We start from the raw sequence: 19,892 nt of genomic DNA, 5'->3' as shown, positions 1-19,892 counted from the left end.
TTTATTGAAGATAAAAAAAACTAAATGATATTTTCTGTCTCCGAAATCGCCTATGGCCAATAAGTTTTCTAATATTTGCTGCGGGCAAAAAATATGACCACGGAAAATTTGAGAAAAAAAAGGGTGGGGAAAAGGTTATTGATTCAGACAATGTGTGCCTTTCTCCAGACTTCTCAAATCTTCCGTTTTCTGTATTTTGCTCGAAGCAAAATAAAGAAAAATTCGGAAATCGGCAACCTTCTCGAATTTTGCCGTCAAAACAAACAAACAAAAAAAACGCATGCTTTTTTTTGTTTATAAGTTGCAAAATAAAAAATGCCATCTAGCGCTAATAATATATTATTTTATTTTCGGTGACCAGAGGGGTGCCTCTTTTTTCTGGAGGATACTGGTCATTTAGCTTTGATTTTGAGAAAGTTAGGTGATGACATTATCAGGACCTAACGGGATTCGGCATTAAATGTGAATTAAGAAGGGTCGCAAAGGGGTATCTACACATACCGGGAACACCGGGAACGAACACGCGCTGCTTGCCACTTATGCACCGAATAGGGAGGCCATTTTTTTTTAAATATACAAATAAATTTTCCCATATCAACTTTCAAAAAAATAAGAGCTGGGGTAATCTTAACAAAAGGAATGTTCGCTCTTTTTTTTTTCTTCCCTTATTTTTTTTTTTTTATTTCCGTGCAGGGCGATGAGGACGTGGAGGAAACAATGGTGCCTCAACATACCACTTGTGTTATTAGAACAACGGTGAGTAACGGACCGTTAACTGAAAGGATAGAAAAAAAGGCCAAGAATGGACACCCGCTACCACCAAAATGTTCGATAGCTGCTTTACTTCTTATGTCATTTTTCATTTTATACGGCTGTTGTTTGCTGCGGCTAAAGTGAGGATGCAGACCGACCTAGATGACCTGACACGCGCGCCGGGACGCCACGTACACTAAAAAGAAAAAAAAAAATCTCTGGCTTCTTCGCTTTGAGCAAGAGAATGAGAGATGCTCTTTTGTTTTATGACATTTTTGTACGAGTGAATGTGAAGAGAATATTGTTGCTGCTCTTCTATCCCTCCTCATACGTCGTTACGCTCATCATTTTTTCTCTTTTTCTTTCTTATTGTGGTATTCCATTGTTGCACGGGGAGGGTAAAAAAAAAATTGGCTTGTTCACCCGGTTGCAGGAATCGCCTCGTCAGGAAATACGAGAGACTCACACAACACATGGTGGTAGACTAGTACAGGCGTATGAGAGGTGGAAGAGAATGAGAGAGCAGAAGAATCCTCCGGGCACTTTGGCTGCATACTCCAACGTTTGCACTTGACACCTCGTTTCATTGGGAAACTCATTCAAACAACAAAGTTTCTTTGCATCATAGACCTTCCAAATTTTAGCGTTCTTTTTTTTTTTCGCTACTTGACTTAATTTTTTACATCATGATTCATATGAAGCAAGTGGTCAACAGAGAAGGACGGAGAAAGAAAATTTTTTTTTTTTTTTAAAGCAATGGCCAGCTACTGCACTGAATGGAGAGAGCAGAGGAGTATAGTAGACCCCCCTACTTGTAGACAGTAGCCATTGAAGAACTACAGAGACTTCAATCAAAACGGCCACTCTTTTCTTCTCTCGCCTAACCCCTGTCTCCCCCCACCTCCCAAATAATACATACGATTTCGTGATTCGAAAAAGAGGGAAAGACGAAACGTACAAAAGACTGCACACACCCTCTTTGAATACGTAATGAAACGTGATGTGGTAAAGAAAGGAAACTTCAATGCCCTGCAAATATCGTCCGAGCGCTCCATCATCCAGCCGCCGGCCGAAACCTTTTTCCCCTTTTTCTTCTTCTTCTTCTTCTTCTTTTGATTCCGATTCGATTCGTCGAACAGCATATAGCCTTACGTGCTAACGCAAATAAAAAACAAAAATAATATGAGCAAATATCACGTGCCGGCCTGTGTATAGCCACGGTTATAGGTGCGTCTCACTTTGGCGCTATATCATCGCGCATATGGCCACCGAATATATGGAGATGTTGATGAAACAAGTCAGTTATGTAAGGCTCTATATACTATATAGGTAGAATTGTATGCAGCGCTAATCTTTATGGACATGTGATGTAAGCAAAGAGACAGTGGGGAACAAAAAAAGCAGGCGCAATGCAGTGGATGGCTACTTGTTTGCAGCATCCCAACAGGATAATATATGAGGCCGTAATGGTGCATTCATCCACTTTGGACTTTTTGTAAAATCGCATTCATCTCCAGAACTAATTTTTTTGTTGTATTCGTGTGTGCCTTGTTGTTGTGTTGGGGTTTTCCAGCGCATAGCGTCGTAAATAGGAAACAAGTCAGAAAGAGAAAGCCCGAAATCGTGGTCTTTTTCTTACTTAGAGTCTTCACGCCGCATTATGGAAGACTGGCATCATAAAATGGGAGAACGTAATCAAAACAGCATCGGCCGCGTTACGGTGTCGTATAGCACATTTTTTTTTTCGTGGATTTTATTTCATTTTTTTTATCCAACACTTGTATTTCTACAGTTGCATCAATAAGTACAACCTCCCCTATAGAAGGCTAGAAAAAAAACACACACACACACATACACACACCCATACAAGGCCATAGTATATATATAATATTGATGGATCTGTTGTAGGTCTATCTATATAGGGAATAAAGAGGAGAGAGGGGGGTGAAGATTCAATAAGTGACTGTAATAGCCTTCAATAGTGTCCGGCAGCATCGAGCGTAACGATCTCGGCAACCGGCGCGCTGACGCTCTCACATCCATGGCGTCCAGCTTCCAGAAGAAGAAAAAAAAAAAAAAGGAAGCGGACAAGGGATGAGACGAAGGAAAAAACCGTGTATCGTCGAAAATAGAGGATTATGGGCAAATAAGGATTACATCCCTTATTTTTAGTTTTATTCTGCATTTTTTTTTTCCAAATTTAACGTCCATTTTTTTCCAAATTCCTCGTTCACACGAGTAAAGCTCAACAACTCAGGACATGGGTGTGTTATAATACCAGCGAAGAGGAAACCAAACAAATAAAGTAAAGAAAATAAAGAAAGCCCGGCTAATATTAATAATATCAGCGCAGGGAGAGCTTGGTCGAATCTCAGTTTTCTCATGGTGGTGAACTGGCACTGAAGAAGTTTTATGATCCGGAGCAAGTCAAAGGCAATTCATTTTCCTTCTCCTTCGTTCCGTAGATTGTGTACATCACTATACAGTCGTAAACAGAAAGCTGTTTTGAATATTAGATTATACTGTATATGTAAATGCCGAGAGAGAGAGAGAGAGAGAGAGAAAGAGAGAAAATAGAAATAGCGAGGCTGTACAGTTATAGTTGTAGTTATGGTCATGCAAAAGCTTTTACACAATGACATATGGAGTCACGTCGTCCTTTTCCATCCCGTGCTCTCCGTTGATGTGTATAGGAAACACACGGGCCTCTCATTTTTGATGAAAGACGCTGTTACGTTCTATATTGTCGGCTATATAATACTAAACGCTGTACTGTAGTGACATATCTGATCGTCTTCTCTCTCCTTTGTGACCCCCCTTTTTTTTAACGGCTAATGAGATTGCTCCGGCGGTTTTCAATCGAGGGTGAGCGATTGTTCCTGACTACAAGGCAGGCAGCAGACGCTTTACTAAACATACAATACTCGTAGTCTGACTTGGATACGCACAACAGTAGGGAAAACAAAAAAGACAGTGGGGGGGGAGGTATAGTGTATATAAATATAGTCAAGACAGGTCACAAAAAAATGAAGAATGATGCGTCGAAAGATGGGAAAAGACGACGCAAAGGGAAAGAAAAAAAAAAAAGGACTACACGCATCCTTATACTTTCATTCTGTGTATCCATAAAGATGCGGTACATATATAAATACTATATGTCGTATATTACGTACCACCGCGCCGTAGTAGACGGAATGTTGTGTCGGCGGCCCAGTCGGTGTATGTATGTATGTTTATATGTTGCATAGAATCAATGCTGGATATGGAAATGAAATGGCCCGCAGATTGGGCTCATCCCGACGAGTGGGGGTATTCATCTCGCAGTTTATGGCCGGAGGTTTTGTGTGTACGACCATCGTTCCGTCTGCCCATTTCCGATTTGTTAGCCATTCGTAACCCCTCTTCTTTTCTAACTCTCTTACGTAAGGCTGCCTATTCCCTCATCTACCTCTTTCTCGCAGCCCCGGCTTTTGATACGATATGATTTGATGAGTTTTCCTTCGTTTATTTATTTTTATTTTTTCATTTTACGGGTGGCTTTTATTGAATAGTTGCCATTGTTTCGTACTCCTGTTCGTGTCATTGCCGATTGCCGCCAACAACGATATGCTTCTCTAAATGTCCATTGGCGTTATGACGCTGTTCGTGCACAAATAAATTGCATGTCCTACAAGATATCACTACTTGTTGCCAAGCACGTTTTATTTTTGCATAAACGTAACCCGGTTAAAATTCAGGTGTTCTGGTGGTGAAATTCGAATTTATATTCTTTTCTTTTTACGTCCATGACTCCGTGGGTCATGTTAGTTTGCGGAGGTTATGCGCTTTGAGTGACACGGTTACGCCGTATAACATCTAACTAGCGTTACGATTGCTGAGTTATGAGTGATGGATTATTTGGGTTCGCTCCAGTTGGAGATATCTGCGAAGACTAAATGACAGAAGCTAATTAAATCAACAATGAGAATATAGCGGGCGGGTGTGTATAGATCGCTGGGCAGTCACGTAGGGCTCAGAAACTGCGACATGAAGAAAGATCCATCACGCAGACCGTGTGTGTCACCGTTACAAGAGCGAGCGCTGTGAAACTCTGGTATTATGTGTGATTGTCTTTGTACTGATTAGGATCCAGCAATTCTAGTTAACACGGTCGTGTAAGGCGCGTGAAAAATAGTGACATGTGTACAAGATGTACAATGGCTGCTACGGCCAGCGGCATTTCGCTAATCCGGTCATTTGTCATCGTTTGAATGCACTCAGTCGTGGATCTATTCAGCTGTTCACCAGTCTCGCCTTTGCATTGGCATTTTGGCTGGCTTTGGTGGTAAAAATTATTAGATTTAACTTACATCCCTACCCTTGGTTTTAATTTGAACAGTCTAGTATTATGCTATTCCTTGTTTTTTTTTTGTTCAAAGGAAGTAGTAAGGAATACGATCTAATTTGGTTTCAATTCCATCAGGCGCCCCTCATTGGTTTGTTTTCCATTTGCTTGCGTTTCAAACATCGCATCACTGTTGATCATTTCTTAGTTCATTCTAAATTTTCGATAAAACTTGAATGACAAGTTAGTAGCGATAAAATTTTGTGTAAAATTCCCTTTAGGCGAATCTGTCTTTTGCTGTGACGTTTTCGCCTAAGGCTCCGAAAGAAATGGTTCGTCCAAGAACCTAGGGTAGCCACTAGAAAATGCTCTTTTTACTTAGCAAGCCCGGCTAGCTCAGTCGGTAGAGCATGAGACTCTTAATCTCAGGGTCGTGGGTTCGAGCCCCACGTTGGGCGCAACCAACTTTTTCATCATACCTTGCTAGTGTAAATGTTAATAAGCAATTCACCGTGAAACCCAAATTCGTGAAAATGGGAGAGCTTTACACATTAAATAAAAGAATTTTGGTAATAAATTCTGAGTTGCAAACATAATTAGTTAGCTGCGGTGCGATAGGTCCTCTAGCGACTGCACTTATTGAACAATATCCTGTGTTGCTGCTGTTACGAGTTGTGTTATGGACAAGCAATAGGACTATTGAATACGAATTTAAATGTTTTTCGTTTTAACGTCTGCATTGATTTTTCATATTTTAATTCCTTTAATCTTTTTTGTTCATGTTTTGTTTCTTCGCTTCTCGTTGAGCATGTTACGATGAGCCAAGCAGCTCGTATATGACAACACTCGCAAGCAAAACCTGAAATTCGGGTAGCATTGATGGTTGGATCAATCTGTTGAGTTGATCAGCAGCAGCCAGCAGGAGTAAGAAGGAAAGTGAGATTTAGAGATGCAAGCAGTAGAGTTGCAGCTATGTAGCAAGGGTTAAAAGCCAGCGAGCAAGAGCGAAGCAGGAACAGCAATCGGATCTCTTGGTTGCTGTTTTAGCTACTACTGTGGTCGCTAGTTGGAATTCCAAAAGGAAACCTGAACAACAACAAGAGAGCAGCACGTTGCGAGTGTATTGAACCGTTCGCTTCTTATTTTCCACTTCATCCAACACCCCAAGTGGCTCTCCTCTTCTTTCTCCCGCATTGCAGGTTCAACTATAATGCCCATGTCTCTTATCGAAATTATGTAAGTTATGTGTACTATTATCAGCTTAGACATTGGTGGTTTTGTCATTGTTCATCAGACTGCATTTCGCTGTAGATTCGTTTCAATGGAGAGTGAACTCCTCGATCATTCACTTACCGTTATTGTTGTTTTTGTTTGTTTTCGTGAGAGTTGAGACCCTTGAGTTATGGCGAAGCTGATTGACGCGCCATAGCAGAAAACAACGTGAAGCGGAGCGGGACCCGCAGTTGTTGGTCGAATGTTGAAACCGTGTAATTCGACGACATGGTAAGCTTCGAGATGAATGAGAGCGCGGCGTATAGGGAAAGGCGACACCGGCCGCCATCTGGCCAATTCCCCCCGCAGTTTCGAATCCCGACAAACTAGCAGCACATTCTATTATTTATTATTTTTCAGGGCGATTTCTCTTTTGGACTCTCATTTACTATGCGTCGGACATTGTACTTTTCATTCGATCCGGGGAGTCAGAACTGGCATTCGAATGGGTAGCCACATTCGATTGTAATCATAGGTTTTGACAACAATTTCTTTGGCCCTCCCTTAATTAGGAAGGCCTGGAGATGTCGAAGATGTTTGGCTACGACTTTTCGTGGATTAGGCGAGAAGAAGAAAACGAAGACGGCTATATATAGGATGGAGACTGAGAAATGAAACTAAAAAAAAAAAAAATCGCCGAGTGAAATGAGTCGTAAAGACGGCACGGCATCCGATGGCAGTTGCGCTGAAACGACAACGGGCCGGTCGTGACTGGCCACAAATGTTCCCGTGTTATCGATCGGCTTCGGTTCCGCGGACATTGTTCGACTGCAATTAATTACGTATACAAACTGGTGTGTGTGTTGGTTGCGTTGAGAGTAAAAAAAAAAAAAAAAAAGAAAAAAAAAAACTATACAGAGAAAGAAGAACACGAGAGAAGATAAGGCAAAAAAGAGAGAGAGGAAGACTGCGGGACGGACACAATAGAGAAAAAGGGGTTTAAGCCCCCAATGCCGATAAAAGATAATTATAACGAGCTTATCTGCGCTTGCCCATCGCGCGGGCAGTGCTCACGGCCTCACCGGGTTTTCTTCCTTCTCGAAACGCCACTATATATCGTCGCAAAAATAATGTTTCTCCGTCTCTCTCTCTCTCTCTTCGTGTCTCGTGCTTCGTCATTTCCCTTCGTTTTCTTTCATCAATCATCACGAATTCCTTTTTATAGATTGATCTCCGTGGCCAATCGCGACGATCTCTTTACGTCCCGACGCTGTTCTCCCCTGGCCATCTCCCCCCCATCCCCCTTCCGTGCCCTCCGGTCTTCTTGTTGTCTGCCGAACTTTGGCTGACATCCTCTCCGCTGCATACAATGCAACCGTAAATGTGACGGTGCGCGTACGCTGCTACGGTATATGCATATAGAACGAACACGGTTCAGCTCTTGATGATCATGGGATTGTTGATCGTTGTTACCCAGCGTACTTTTTTTTTTCTTTCCTCCTCTCCGTCTGCTTCACGGATTCTCGGTCAGGAGATTTTCTACCTTAGTAACCTCGTCCCCATCCTTTAGCCCATTGTACGACTGTGGACGCTTTGCAAGTCTCAGATAGCGGAAAGATAAACCCACAGCGCAACGTGTAGGTAGGAAACATGTAGCTGTGTCTAGTCCAATGTAGGAGACTAGCAAGAGTAAAAGTAGTCCGAGTAAATCAATCGTTTTTCAAAATTGGTTGAATCGTTTGCTAAAATATCAGCAAGGGCGTACAGAGAACTGAGATTCGTTTGTCAGGAAGCAATTCAAGTTTAAACGGAGGTCAACAGTTTTCTTTATTGAACTTTAGAGTATTTGTCACCATCGCTATTTAATGAACATAAGCATCACCATTCATCATAGCAATAGTCACCAGCACACGAGAGGGCCAACAAAGGGGGAAACACGATAGGCTACTAGGTGGAAGGAAATACACGTAACGGTTTTTGTGATTCGATGGGCAGATTGGGAAAGATGAAAAGAGTTTAAAAAATCACATCATATACAGACAATCAACAGAAAGAAGGAGGCCTTTGAATGGCTTCTCCACTGCCGACTATTGCGATTAGGAAAGAAAAAAAAAAAAAAAAAAAAAAGTCAATTCAAAAGAAATCAATGAATGAAGGACAGCCGGCATATTCTTTTCAAACGAGACCAAACAGCAATGACGTGAGTTTACATAACAAGCCCATAGTTCGTCTTTTCGATAATTTTCAGTGGAGAATTACAATTGGATTAAAAAAAAAAAGCTTCAATTAATCGCACGTAAATAGACTTACCCAGAAGGACTCGTAATATATGAGAGGCTACGTGAAACAAGGATCAATAACGATCCACCCTTTCTTCATTTTTTTTTCAATATTTTCTTCTTTCTGAATTACGACTTCATGCAACTGTTCAACATATGATACAACGGGATTGATTGCATCGATCCGCTTTTTTTCCCCCCCTAAGTGTAGCTACCGCAGCGTCGCTATTGTAGGCCTACACGCTTAATTGTATGGGCTTATAGTGGAATGTTTCAACAACAACGGATTAGTGTGTGGGTTGGGAGGTGATGTTATATGAAGCCGATCAACAGAATCGAAAGCTAATAATGGTAACAGCATAGTTTTTTTTTTTTTTTTTTTTTGCATTCACCCCATATAACTTTGAAAAGCACCCATCGCTCCTACTCGAGTTTGCCCACTCTTCGATTGATTCAACAATCCATCGGGATCAAAAAAAGCAGCCTGAAATGGATAACCAGACATTGCAAAATCACGTTACAGTATATACGGCATAGAATAAAGAGTCAATATGATGTCAACGTGTAAATTGTGGCGAGTATACAAGCGGATCGAAACGAAGCATAAGAGAATCGAATCAAACTATCACAGAAAATGAAGAAGAAAAGGAAAGGGTGAGAAAAAATAACAAATATGTGTCCGGCTTTCACAATGTTGACGTTCAAGAAGGTGACGTTTGGACAACAAAGAAACAAATATAGGAAGTAAGGAATATAAAAAAAAAAGAAAACCGGGAAAATGTAGAAAGAATCAATCAGAAAGAAGGAGGGAAAGAAAAATCATGATTGGGATCTATGGAAGGTTTGTGTGGGAAATGGGGAGCAATAACAGGTGCGTGTGTCACATGCTCAAAGAAGATGGCGAGTAGCGCAAGAAAAAGAGAGAGAGAGAGAGAGTGAACACGATTTGAGATTCAGACCATCGTGTTGTAGGTTCACGCGTCATCGGTATTGGTACAGAGCAAAACCAATGTGTGCTGTGCGATGGCCAAGAAGCGAACCGGCCATGATTTCTGGTCGACGAAGAAATTGACACAATTGACTTCATTTTCTTGTTTTCAATGCGCAACGAGCTCGAAAGAGAACCACTGTATCTTTTTCTCCCCGTTCTCGTTCTCCTCTCTCCCCCTTCTTCTTTCTCGCCATCCGTTCGCCTCCCTGACCGTCTCGCCTGACTTGCTCGCCCCCTTGTTGGCTGTGACAGCCAGGCCGGCAGAGTAACAGCAAAACGGATCCCAGCCGTGTATGGCGCAAGGAAGAGTTTCGACAACGAGCTGCTGACCTCGCACGGACAAGAAGAAGACCGACTCGGAATACCTGATTAGCTTCAATAACCAAACCCGGACACACACATACAAAAAAAAAAAGGAAGAAAAAAAGAAAAAAAAAATGGAAAAAGAAAAATGAAAAGAAAAAAAGAAGAATGAGGGCACAGTAGTGCTGTCGGTATCAAGGTCTAATTCAGAGCTGCGAAAAAGGGTACGCACTTTGGTATGACTTCACGTCGTCGTGTAAAGCGCAAATAAAAACCGAATCAAAATATCCCTCTCCCCGCCAGCTTCCCGTAAAAGAAGAAACACAAAATAAAAGCGAGATAAAATTGGGGGGAAGTTTAAAAAAAAGGACACGATATATAATGAATTTCGTCGGTTAAACAGCTCCCGATACGTTAGCCTTATTGGATGAGTTTTAATTGCGTCGCACTTATAGAGACAAACTAAAGGGCTTCTACACATATGATAGGCGATGGTTCCTCTATTTTCAGGCCATAGAGGAAGCGACAAAAAATCTTAATAGATACAAAATGCTGAGCGAAAGGGACATACACGCACAATCGTTTAGGCAACATTTTTTCGAATCATATCAGACCACTGAAACAACTAAACCATCATTGACAGCAACAATGAATGAAATGATTGCGATGTAGCGAATTGGGGCGTAGGGGTCCGCAATCTATAGTATGCGTATAATAGATAAGAAATGACGATGAGAACCAAGCCATGAGATAACAGGTAAAAGAGGTAGGATCAAAAACAGGGCAGGTGATAAAAAGGAGGGGTCGATGAAGAACATCAGATTATTTAAGGTTCTTGTGAAGTGGATTTCGATCTGTGCAAATAGTCTGCAGTGGGATCAAAAACCACAACTGTCATTACTTCATATCTGTACGTAATGTAATATGTACACGCACCGCATCAATTATGTATAAAATGAAAGGTAGAAGCAGGATAAACCCAATTAAATCGTCTGGCGATTTTGTATTGTTTTTGTTTTTGTTTTTATTTTTTGTTGTTTTTTTTTTGTCTGTTTTTTTTTTTTTTTTTTGTTTTTTCTTTGCCTCGTTTTACAGGTAGTAATTGGTTGGACCGTCGTTGATTTGGGAGCCAGAGGTTCGATTACTGCCGCCCTTGGGCTGCTGCTGTTGCGCTTGATGTGAGTGACTGTGCTGCTGTTGCTGGTTGAGACGATGGATGGCGTCGCATTTCTGCTTGTAGCTGTCCCGCTCCTGCGCCACTCGGCTCAGCTCTAAGCGCATTCGTTGAATCTCGGCCTGGGTGGATCAAACGCACGGATATCCAATCGAGAAATGAAAAATCAGACAAAAACAACAGATGAAAAAAATACGGTAAGAAGATAATGGAAACGGTGGTGTTCACCATTCGAGCCGTGCGATCTACCATTGTGATCCATCACTTTCCCCTACAAGAAATCTCATACCTAATTGACACGGCTAGGAACAGCCATTGAAATTCAAAGTGGAATGAACTCTGGCCCTCGTTTTTGTTTGCGGCCGCATCCCTTACATTCGCTTTGTGATGATACGCAATGACAGAAACGTGCACTCAACGTGCAAATCGTAGAGAGAGAAAGAGAGCAAGGAAACGGACAGAAACAAAGTAATTGAAGAAGCGCATGGAAACGCGGCTGAGATGACGGGCCGAAATGAAACGAGACGGCATCAAAGTGTCGGTCTGTTGCTACTATTCGGTAGAAGCCAAACGGAAATAGGCGATCCCTATAACGCCTGTCGTCGTAGCGACCGGATCGCTTCCATGTCGCGCCTCCGATCGGCCCAGTTCTCACGCTCTACCGTCGCTAACACAGCCTTAAACACGCGATCAGCGCCGGCCACTCATAATTTCTTTTTAAACGAAATGTCGCTAAAATCTTGGTTAGCAAATTCATTTCGATAAATATTGAAAGACGAGACTAGAATGAGATTAGAATTAGAGGGAAAAAAAGGTTTGCGATAAACTCAAAATTCTTGGAGCAGACAAGTGAATTTTTTTTTTCGGTCTAATTTGACTCGTTGCGGTCACACCACGACAGCTGGACGTATTCCGACATCAGGGTCGACGACGACTCGCCTCTCGTTTTCTTTTGGAGGGGATATCAGTTGGACGCTGTGTTGACTTGCAGCGTTCAGCAGCCAGTGTGTAGCATCAGTGGCTATTGTGATGTGTGTGTACAATGCACTGCCTCGTGATTAACTGGTATACTAACGTGACGCGGTCCGCTGCCATCTGAACCCGATCGCCGTCGCCCTCGTTCGCATTTCTTTCCATTCCTTTATTGTGACGTTCAATGATTTTCGTCAAACTGTTGAACCCGATCCCCCCAACAAAGTTATCCAGCTTCGTTCCACTTGATTTTTTTCTTTTCCTTTTTTGGAATAGTATTCATGCGTGTGTGTGTGTGTGTGTCTATACAGCTGAAATGTTCCTTTTCTTCTTTCAACAATCACAGCTCGAAATCGGGGTGCAAATAGGCAACGATTCACGTTTGGCAACGACGTTTCGGTTGAAAAGCAACAAGATCTCTCTACGTTTGAATTCTTTCTGACTTTGTGGCTGCGATTTGTGTTACCAAGTCATCTGGCTAAGAAACTTTCGATGTAAGATTTAAATTGAGACGACCGTTTTCGGTCAAACTACGCGCAATTCTGGCTATGAATAGTCGTACAGTAAGCTGTTAGATAGCATTTGATTACGCCGTTAAGAAAGAGCTAATTGAGTATTAGGCGATGGATAACAATGTCTACGAAAAAAAAAACAACCTAAATGATTGCGATGGTGTAAATACACGTGCCAGTCGCGGCCATTTAGACGTTGCAATCGTAAGAATTACCTTGAGGGCCGTGTTGGCGCTTTCCAGCTCGTGGCGTTGCTGCATGCGTTTGGAACGGCAGTTTTGGGCGTAGCCGCGGTTCTTGAGCGTCCGCCTCTTTTGCTTCAGCCGGACGACCTCTTCGCGCGGGAAGCCGTTGAGCTTCTTGTTGAGTTCGCGGACTGAGAGCGAAATGAGCTGGTCGTCGTCCAGTAGGTCGTTACCCCCTCCGTGATGGTGGTGATGATGATGATGTCCGTGATGCAAGCTACCGCCGCCTCCCGAGTTTGGACCAAGGCCTACCATCATGCCGCCATTGCTGCTGGGACCACCAATTTCCGAACCGGACGTCGAACTGGCGCTCGAAGAACTCGAGCCACAGCCACGTGGTACCTATCAGCCGTTTATTGCAAGCATTTCAATTGAATAATTAGTAAAACGAAAGATGCCATTTGTTTCTCTTGTACTAGCTAAGTCAGCAAAACGAAATGAATCAATCAATTAATCGATAAAGTGGTTTGAATTCGCCGACCATTTTCCACTGCTATTGGATGGCATTGCGGGATTGGCAGCGTGTGAACGAGAGGTGCGACGTGAGTGGTGTTGAAGTAGAAACCGGTGATAATGAAACAAAACCGCCATCACCGAACAGTAACAAGTCAAAGAGAAACAAAAGAAAGAAAGCAAAATAGCGAACAAACAAACAAACGCTATGTCAGCGTGCAATGTGTGCGTGAATGTAAAAAAAGGATAAAGGAATAAGCATGACGGTCAATAGTTTTTTTTTTTCCCAAGGACAATGTAGAGGCGCAAAGTCTAACTGGCATTGAGTGATCAGGAGAAGAAGAGAGATCCAGTGTATTCCCTATCACTGAGAAAGTTCAAGGATTCTGACACCGGGGAGGGTAAAGCTGAGCAAGTGAGCAAATACGGCGATCATGGCCAAAGCTCAACACCATCGAACATGTTCCTCACGCAGCAGAACATTGCCACCATTCCTCAGTATAGTTTCACATCACCAAAATGAGTCTGCCATCTTCTTCTTTGACCTCTCCAACCCCTTCCTTGTATAAATTACCTACTTCACCTAACAGAAAACGACTAGAACATATAGGGTCTATAAGGTTCAATCCCCACCTGGTGATGGTGATGTTGGCTCGGATGGCAGCCGGGAAGATGCAGAGCGAGCGAACCCTCCGAATAAGAATCTCGACGTCCCAGTAGATGTTGCGCCGGTGGCTGTTGTTGATGTTGTTGCTGCTGTTGCAGTTGATGGTGTTGCTGTTGGTGCTGCATGCTGGCGTGGTGCGCCCAAGCGGCGTGAGGATCGTCCAGTGGTGACTCGGATCCCTGCGGCCGCAAATCCAGCGGTTCCTGATGGATCTGGAGCGGCGGCACCGCGTTCCCGTAACGCATCGACGCCGTCACCCATAGAAACTCGTCGGTGCCTCCACTCATTCCTGCTGACATGGCAAGGTTTTTAGTGAATAACAAGTTTCCAAAGATAAACTGGCATGCCCAGAGCTAAATGATCTGCTGATATACCTTTGTGCTGGATCACTTCCAAGCCTGGGCCTATCGGCAGGACAGCAGCGGCTGAGACGGTTGCCGTAGCTTGTGCTTGCTGTTGTTGTTGTTGTTGTTGTTGGATCTGTTGCTGCTGTTGTTGCTGTTGAACGTGTGAGTGTTGAGAGTGATGGCCATGTTGTTGCTGCTGCTGTTGATGTTGGAAGGGAGATGCCGGTGACATAATGCTACAAGGTTGGCCCGGTGGGGTATCCGGCGGTGTAGCCGGTGCCTGATCATTTTTTTTTTTATTTTTTAGTTACAATGTGGATAATCAATAACGGATAACCATCACGAGGACGTGTATTTGCAATGAAATCGATACGTCGAGCACTGATATATATATACCCATCTATAAGCCATTGCGTAGATAAAATGTAATCTAATTGGGTTAAGATTATGAGAGGAAATAATAATCCTTTATCAAGACAGCTATCCATCAATTGCTCCTTGTATTGCGAAAACGTCATCCTCATTATCGCTTTGTTTCATCGGTTTGTTTATACAACTGAGGTCAATTTCGTTTTCTCGGCCATGCGATCTATTAGGTTGTAAGTCACTCGCAAACTTTAGTGTCAAAGTTGACTCAGCGATAAACATATTCTTGATTGATCCCGCAACTAACACTAACATTCCTTTTTTTTTTCATTTCTCATTGTTATTATCCAATCCAGCGGATGCACAACAAGGTATGTATTGAAATTGAAACAGAAATGCCTACCTGAAGCTGATGCTTCAAAGGGGCGGAAGGTTGTTGGCTGGTGGGTCCCGACGCTGCCGAATGGTGGGACACAACGTGCCCTTGCTGCGGCTGGGCCACACCTGGAGACGATTGCTGTTGTTGTTGCTGTGGTTGAGACGATTGAGGCTGAGGCTGTACCGGTGGCTGCAGGTTCTGATAGTGAAGCGCGTAGGCAGCGTCTGCGTTACGCCTCTGTTCGAGCATCTCACGCTTCACCACTTCTTCCAAATGTTCTAAATCAAAGTCGCTGACGTACTCGTCTTGGGCCGAGGCCTCCATGACTATGTCACTCGCAAACGAATGGCGATGAAATCCGACGGGCCAAAACCTACTGGTTGCTTTCCGTTCTTCCACCGGCTCTCACAGTACGAAAAAAAAAGGAAGAAATGATTCGCGGCACCAACGAGCCGGAAAGCGTAAAAACACAAAACACTCTGTTAAAAAAAAAAAATTGAAGTGATTTCAGTTGTGAAACGGGGATTTGGCTGGAGATTAGATCACCAACGATTCACAATTCACGTCGACATTGCGATGGGAAGAGAAAATCTTTTTCACGACAACGAGATATTCGGCAGAGGGGCGGCCAACTCGCAAAACGCCAATGAGCCGGACGACTGTTGTGTCGAGGACGTCGTCAATTCTGTCCGCCCTGACCACAAAAAGAGTTTGTTTTTTTTTCGTTTTCGTTGGCAATGTTCCCGTTCCGCCGAAATTTGGCGGCAGTTAGAGAAACGGGTAGCTCTACAACCGAAGGTGGGCAACAGAGAAAAAAAAAAAAAGAAAAACCGAGTTGACGCCGAGTTTTAAAAGTAGGTGAATGGAAAGATGAAACGATAATCAAAGAAGAGGTAAAAACAGATAGACAAAAGAAAGAAAAAGAAATGGGAGGAAAAAAAAAAAAAAAAGCTTCGACAATGTGCGGCGAGAGCTTGTGACGGATCTTGAATGAAGGTCTCTACGCTGCCGGGCGCTCACATCATCAACGCTGGGCAACTGGCTCCAGCCTCGGTGACTTGCTCTCGTTTTGTTCTTCCGCTCCTGACATGCAGAGACACACACACACAAACCACTGGACTACCGCCACCCACCGAAAAGAGTCACCCGAAACTGCTCCTGCCGCACTAACTCCCGCCCTCGTCCAGTATGTGTTGCTATATCGTCATCGCTTCTACGCGCACCCTCCTCTCTCTCTCTCTCTCTCTCTCTCTCTACATTAGATACACACGTTCGATGGTGGTGTGTCAGCCCGCGTTCATAAGCTGAATCCCAGTCCGTCTATCTGTATGGATATATGACGGCCATATAGCATCGGGACGGCGCATGTGTTTTCCTCACGATTCCCGATCCCCACAAACCTACCTCCCACTTTCCTCATATACGGCCACCCCTTTTTGGTACAAGAGGCCATCCCTCCGTCCAACTTGCTCGTGAACCAGATAGGAAGCGGGCGGACATGACGGGAGTTACGATGGAAACGTTGGGGCGGGAGGGTGAAATCATGAACAGGAAACCCTTTCGGACACACTATACCCTCTCTCTCTCTCTCGCAACGTCCATGTGTGTTAGTCTCTTCAGTATATCTGAGTGTGTGTGTGAATGTGTATGTGTGTGTGTAAGACCATGTGATGTTGTGCCTTTTGCCCGCTCCGGCCAATCCCGATGCCAATCGTCAGCGCGCAAGCGCTCGATATCCACCTGCTGGGCGGGGTTTCAAAATTCTTGTACACGATACTTCCATATCGCATGTAGTTGTGTACTGCATTATCCAATGCCCTCAATCTTTACAGTTGATGTTATTATGTATGTTTTGAAACTAAATCATTTCAACAGACGATCGGAAACTGTGCTTACAGCTGACCGCGTCCACCACCCCGCATTCGGCGTATTAATGCAGCCTTTGTGATGCACAGGACTATACGATGTCGCTCTTTGTAATTGATATTATGATAGGAAATTACGATGTGATCGTAAAAAATTCGCACATGCCATTTTGCGAAGTTGTCGTATATAACACGATCAATTTTGTTTGGCTATTTGTTTTCAGGTTTTGCCGAGATGAGGTTCCAATCGATATGAGCGCGAACGAGAGATCCAGGTGATGAAACATAATGCAAAAGCAACAAAGAGTGTTTTGTGAGATAACTCGGATTGATCGGACACCCTTATCCTACATCTGCAGCTGAGCTGCTCTGGTACTTTTACAGTGATCCAGTGCAACGGGATGAACAAGTTTTTCTTCTTTTTTGCAGAAATCCCATCTTTGACTCGTAGTTTTGTTGTTGCAAAAAAATGTTGACCCTTCCCGTTATTGACACATTGGCCGCGATAAGAGCAAAAACGACCAGAACAAGACAGATAACAAGGTGTTTCATTTCGATTGGCGAGTTGGTGTTATTAGGTTACAGCTTTTGGTGCTGCACAACGGCAAACAGTCATTGTAAGGTCAACATGACACGTACTGTCGTGCACTGTACACAGTATGTGTCCATGATAGTGGATCTTAGAGAAGAATATTTAAATATTAGGGTTTCGTCTTATTTCTCCCCTTTTTTTTTTTTTTTTTATTCCGCGCGTGCGGCATCTTCTCCACAAAGACCCAATGCAAATGTTGTGATTTGAAGGACGCTGTAAATGCTACTAACTACCCGCCATCACCCTATTACCCATTTCATTAAGAAACTTGCGGCTGCCATTGCGAGGAGTTGCGTGCAAACCGTGAACAAAATACGGTGCCATCCTGTTACGTAACTCGTTCACATGAGCTTCGTTTTTAGCTATAACATATCGACAATTAATGTAATCATTTCGTAGTTGATGTGTTCAAAATCTAAGTGGTACGTTAGTCCATTTTGTTTCACGGACTGAGTTGCTGGAAAGAAAATTTACTTTGCGGAGAGCATCGCAGGTTGTTCGAGAAAAGATAATAGCAGCGAATGTCCGGGCGTCCGGCACGGCGCTATAATGTGACGCTTAGAATTGAACCGTAACTATCACAACGAAATTCGACACAACGTGAATAAAAATCAGGCATCATATCAATCTAAAGTGCAAACCAAGGAGGGATTCGAGTGACACAGATCATCTGTGTTTTCTTTTTTTCTTGTTTTGTTTTTTGTTATTATTATTATTTTTTTTTTCTTTCACATCTTTTTAACTTAATTAAATTTGCATTTTCCTCTCCTTTGTGCAGTAATGAATCATCTGTTCCTCGTTGGATTCGCTCGAAGCTCATTAGCTGTTGAAAAACCAAACGGCTTGCTAGTATAATCAAGTATAGAGTCCAGCAACAATGCTGGACTTTTGACGTGCTCCGTTTTGTATCGACTCTGTATGATAGCGAACTCTAGTTTGACCAGGACATGGGGAAAGAAGAGGGGAAAAAAAATGAGCGCATCCACGTGGAAGAGCGCCATGCCAACTTTGTCAATGAGAAAGTAGTGCCGTAAATTAAGGAAAGAAAACGAGTGATGGGCGCTAGTAGTTGGTGCTTCGCGTCAAAGAAAATGGACCTGGCTGACGGTATAAGCCTGCCCGTTTTCACCAAGCTAGGCCGCAACGGATATTTAAAAAACAAAAGTCCGCTCCCCAACCCCTCTTCATTTTGCTTGTCACCCTCTGCTGTCTATTCTCTTACTCTTCGCCCACGAATAGGCTAACAAGGGAGGCTTCCATTGCTACCTTAATGAGCGTGAAAGGTTTGCCAAAACATGCTGCCCGTCGTTCTTATCTCGCTCTTCTTTTTCTCCTCTCTCGTCCGTCTTCCTGCACTGGCTTCCGTGAAAGGCACGCTTGAGTTTCTCTTGCGCGGCCTTGGCCCGAAGAAAGTAATTTGCCCAAAATTATAACAGGGCGAAGGAGAGATGGACGTTTGAGCGAGCGGGGAAGCGCGAGTAGCTGCTGCAGATGAGGGGGGAAACTGTTGGCCGGCTGCCAGTCGACTTACGGCGCAACTATAACGTCCGGCCGAGCCAAACTGGTCGAGCTTTGATGGCTAGCTGCATTCTTTTCCCATGCCGACTAATCCTGGGCCATGATCGTATTGTTGGTTTGACGAGAAAGCCATTAGTCATTCGCGTCAAAATGCGCTGGACGCGCCTCCTCTCCGTGGCCAGCATCCATCTCACTCGTATTATTGTCGAGGTCCTTAAATGATTGCGTTGGTGAAAGAGAAAAAGGGGGAAATCATATCAGTTTGGTATTGTTTTAGTAGATACACGTTCAATTACTCGTGGATTTTAAACAATTTCATTGACGTAAGAACGAATTAATGGATCAATTGCGTTGCGTGGCGAAAAGAACATCTCACGCAAATTCAAAATTTCTCGATTGCGTAAGAATAGCAGCGACGTTAATGTGCTGTTTTCGAGTTTTCCTGTTGATTTTCGAGCGGGGCACGGCCACCTGCAGCAAATGAGGGGTCGATAGAGAAAGGTGAACAGCGGGAGGGAAAAACGCCAAAGAACCAAGGACAAGATGCACGCGCAAAACTTTAGTGTTTGTTTGGCTGGGCAGAGGAGAGTCGAGATGCATTTGTCTTCCTCGTGGAATGGTTCACATGTGCATAAGCTATACAGCATATATGTCTATATATATACACAAACGGTGAAAGAGGAAGGGATGTGGATCACTTGGGAGCCATAGGCCAAAATGATCGACCTAACCTATCGGCCCAAGTCGTCAATGGGACTATATAGACGTGGACCTGAGACTTTTCAAATTGGGAAGTAGCACCGCTATGTGTATGTTGGCTGGGGCGGGCTTTTGGAAAAGAAGGTGCGTCGATCGAGGGTGGACGTAGGTGGGTGTGGGTGGGAGGAGGCTATTACGTATTGAAGTCAGTGCGATGCCAATTCCCCACTCGGGGCTAGAA

The 19,892-nt window shown here is 43.5% G+C and overlaps 1 protein-coding gene and 1 non-coding gene across 3 annotated transcripts; one reads left to right on the top strand and one right to left on the bottom strand.

Moving 5' to 3' along the window:
• Positions 1-5,462: 5,462 nt before the first annotated feature.
• Positions 5,463-5,535, top strand: Trnak-cuu (transfer RNA lysine (anticodon CUU)). The gene has a single exon. It is a non-coding gene; the product is annotated as a tRNA-Lys (tRNA).
• A 2,562-nt stretch (positions 5,536-8,097) lies between these two features.
• Positions 8,098-15,849, bottom strand: LOC130686546 (transcription factor MafB-like). Of its 2 annotated transcripts, none has more exons than XM_057509662.2 (5): positions 15,002-15,849; positions 14,260-14,512; positions 13,852-14,177; positions 12,736-13,107; positions 8,098-11,158 (listed from the first exon to the last, which is right to left on the bottom strand). In XM_057509662.2, the coding sequence occupies exons 1-5, from the start codon at positions 15,299-15,301 to the stop codon at positions 10,952-10,954; spliced, it is 1,458 nt and encodes a 485-aa protein (XP_057365645.1). In that variant the 5' UTR covers positions 15,302-15,849; the 3' UTR covers positions 8,098-10,951. The 2 variants fall into 2 exon arrangements, with proteins under 2 accessions (XP_057365645.1, XP_059350081.1); XM_059494098.1 differs by having other exon boundaries at positions 13,852-14,174.
• Positions 15,850-19,892: the final 4,043 nt, after the last annotated feature.

This window comes from Daphnia carinata, chromosome 2, assembly GCF_022539665.2.
Source record: "Daphnia carinata strain CSIRO-1 chromosome 2, CSIRO_AGI_Dcar_HiC_V3, whole genome shotgun sequence".
Classification (NCBI taxonomy): Eukaryota; Metazoa; Arthropoda; class Branchiopoda; order Diplostraca; family Daphniidae; genus Daphnia; species Daphnia carinata.
The sequence above is the reverse complement of the archived record's forward strand: the minus strand, read 5'-3'. Positions and strand labels throughout refer to the sequence as shown.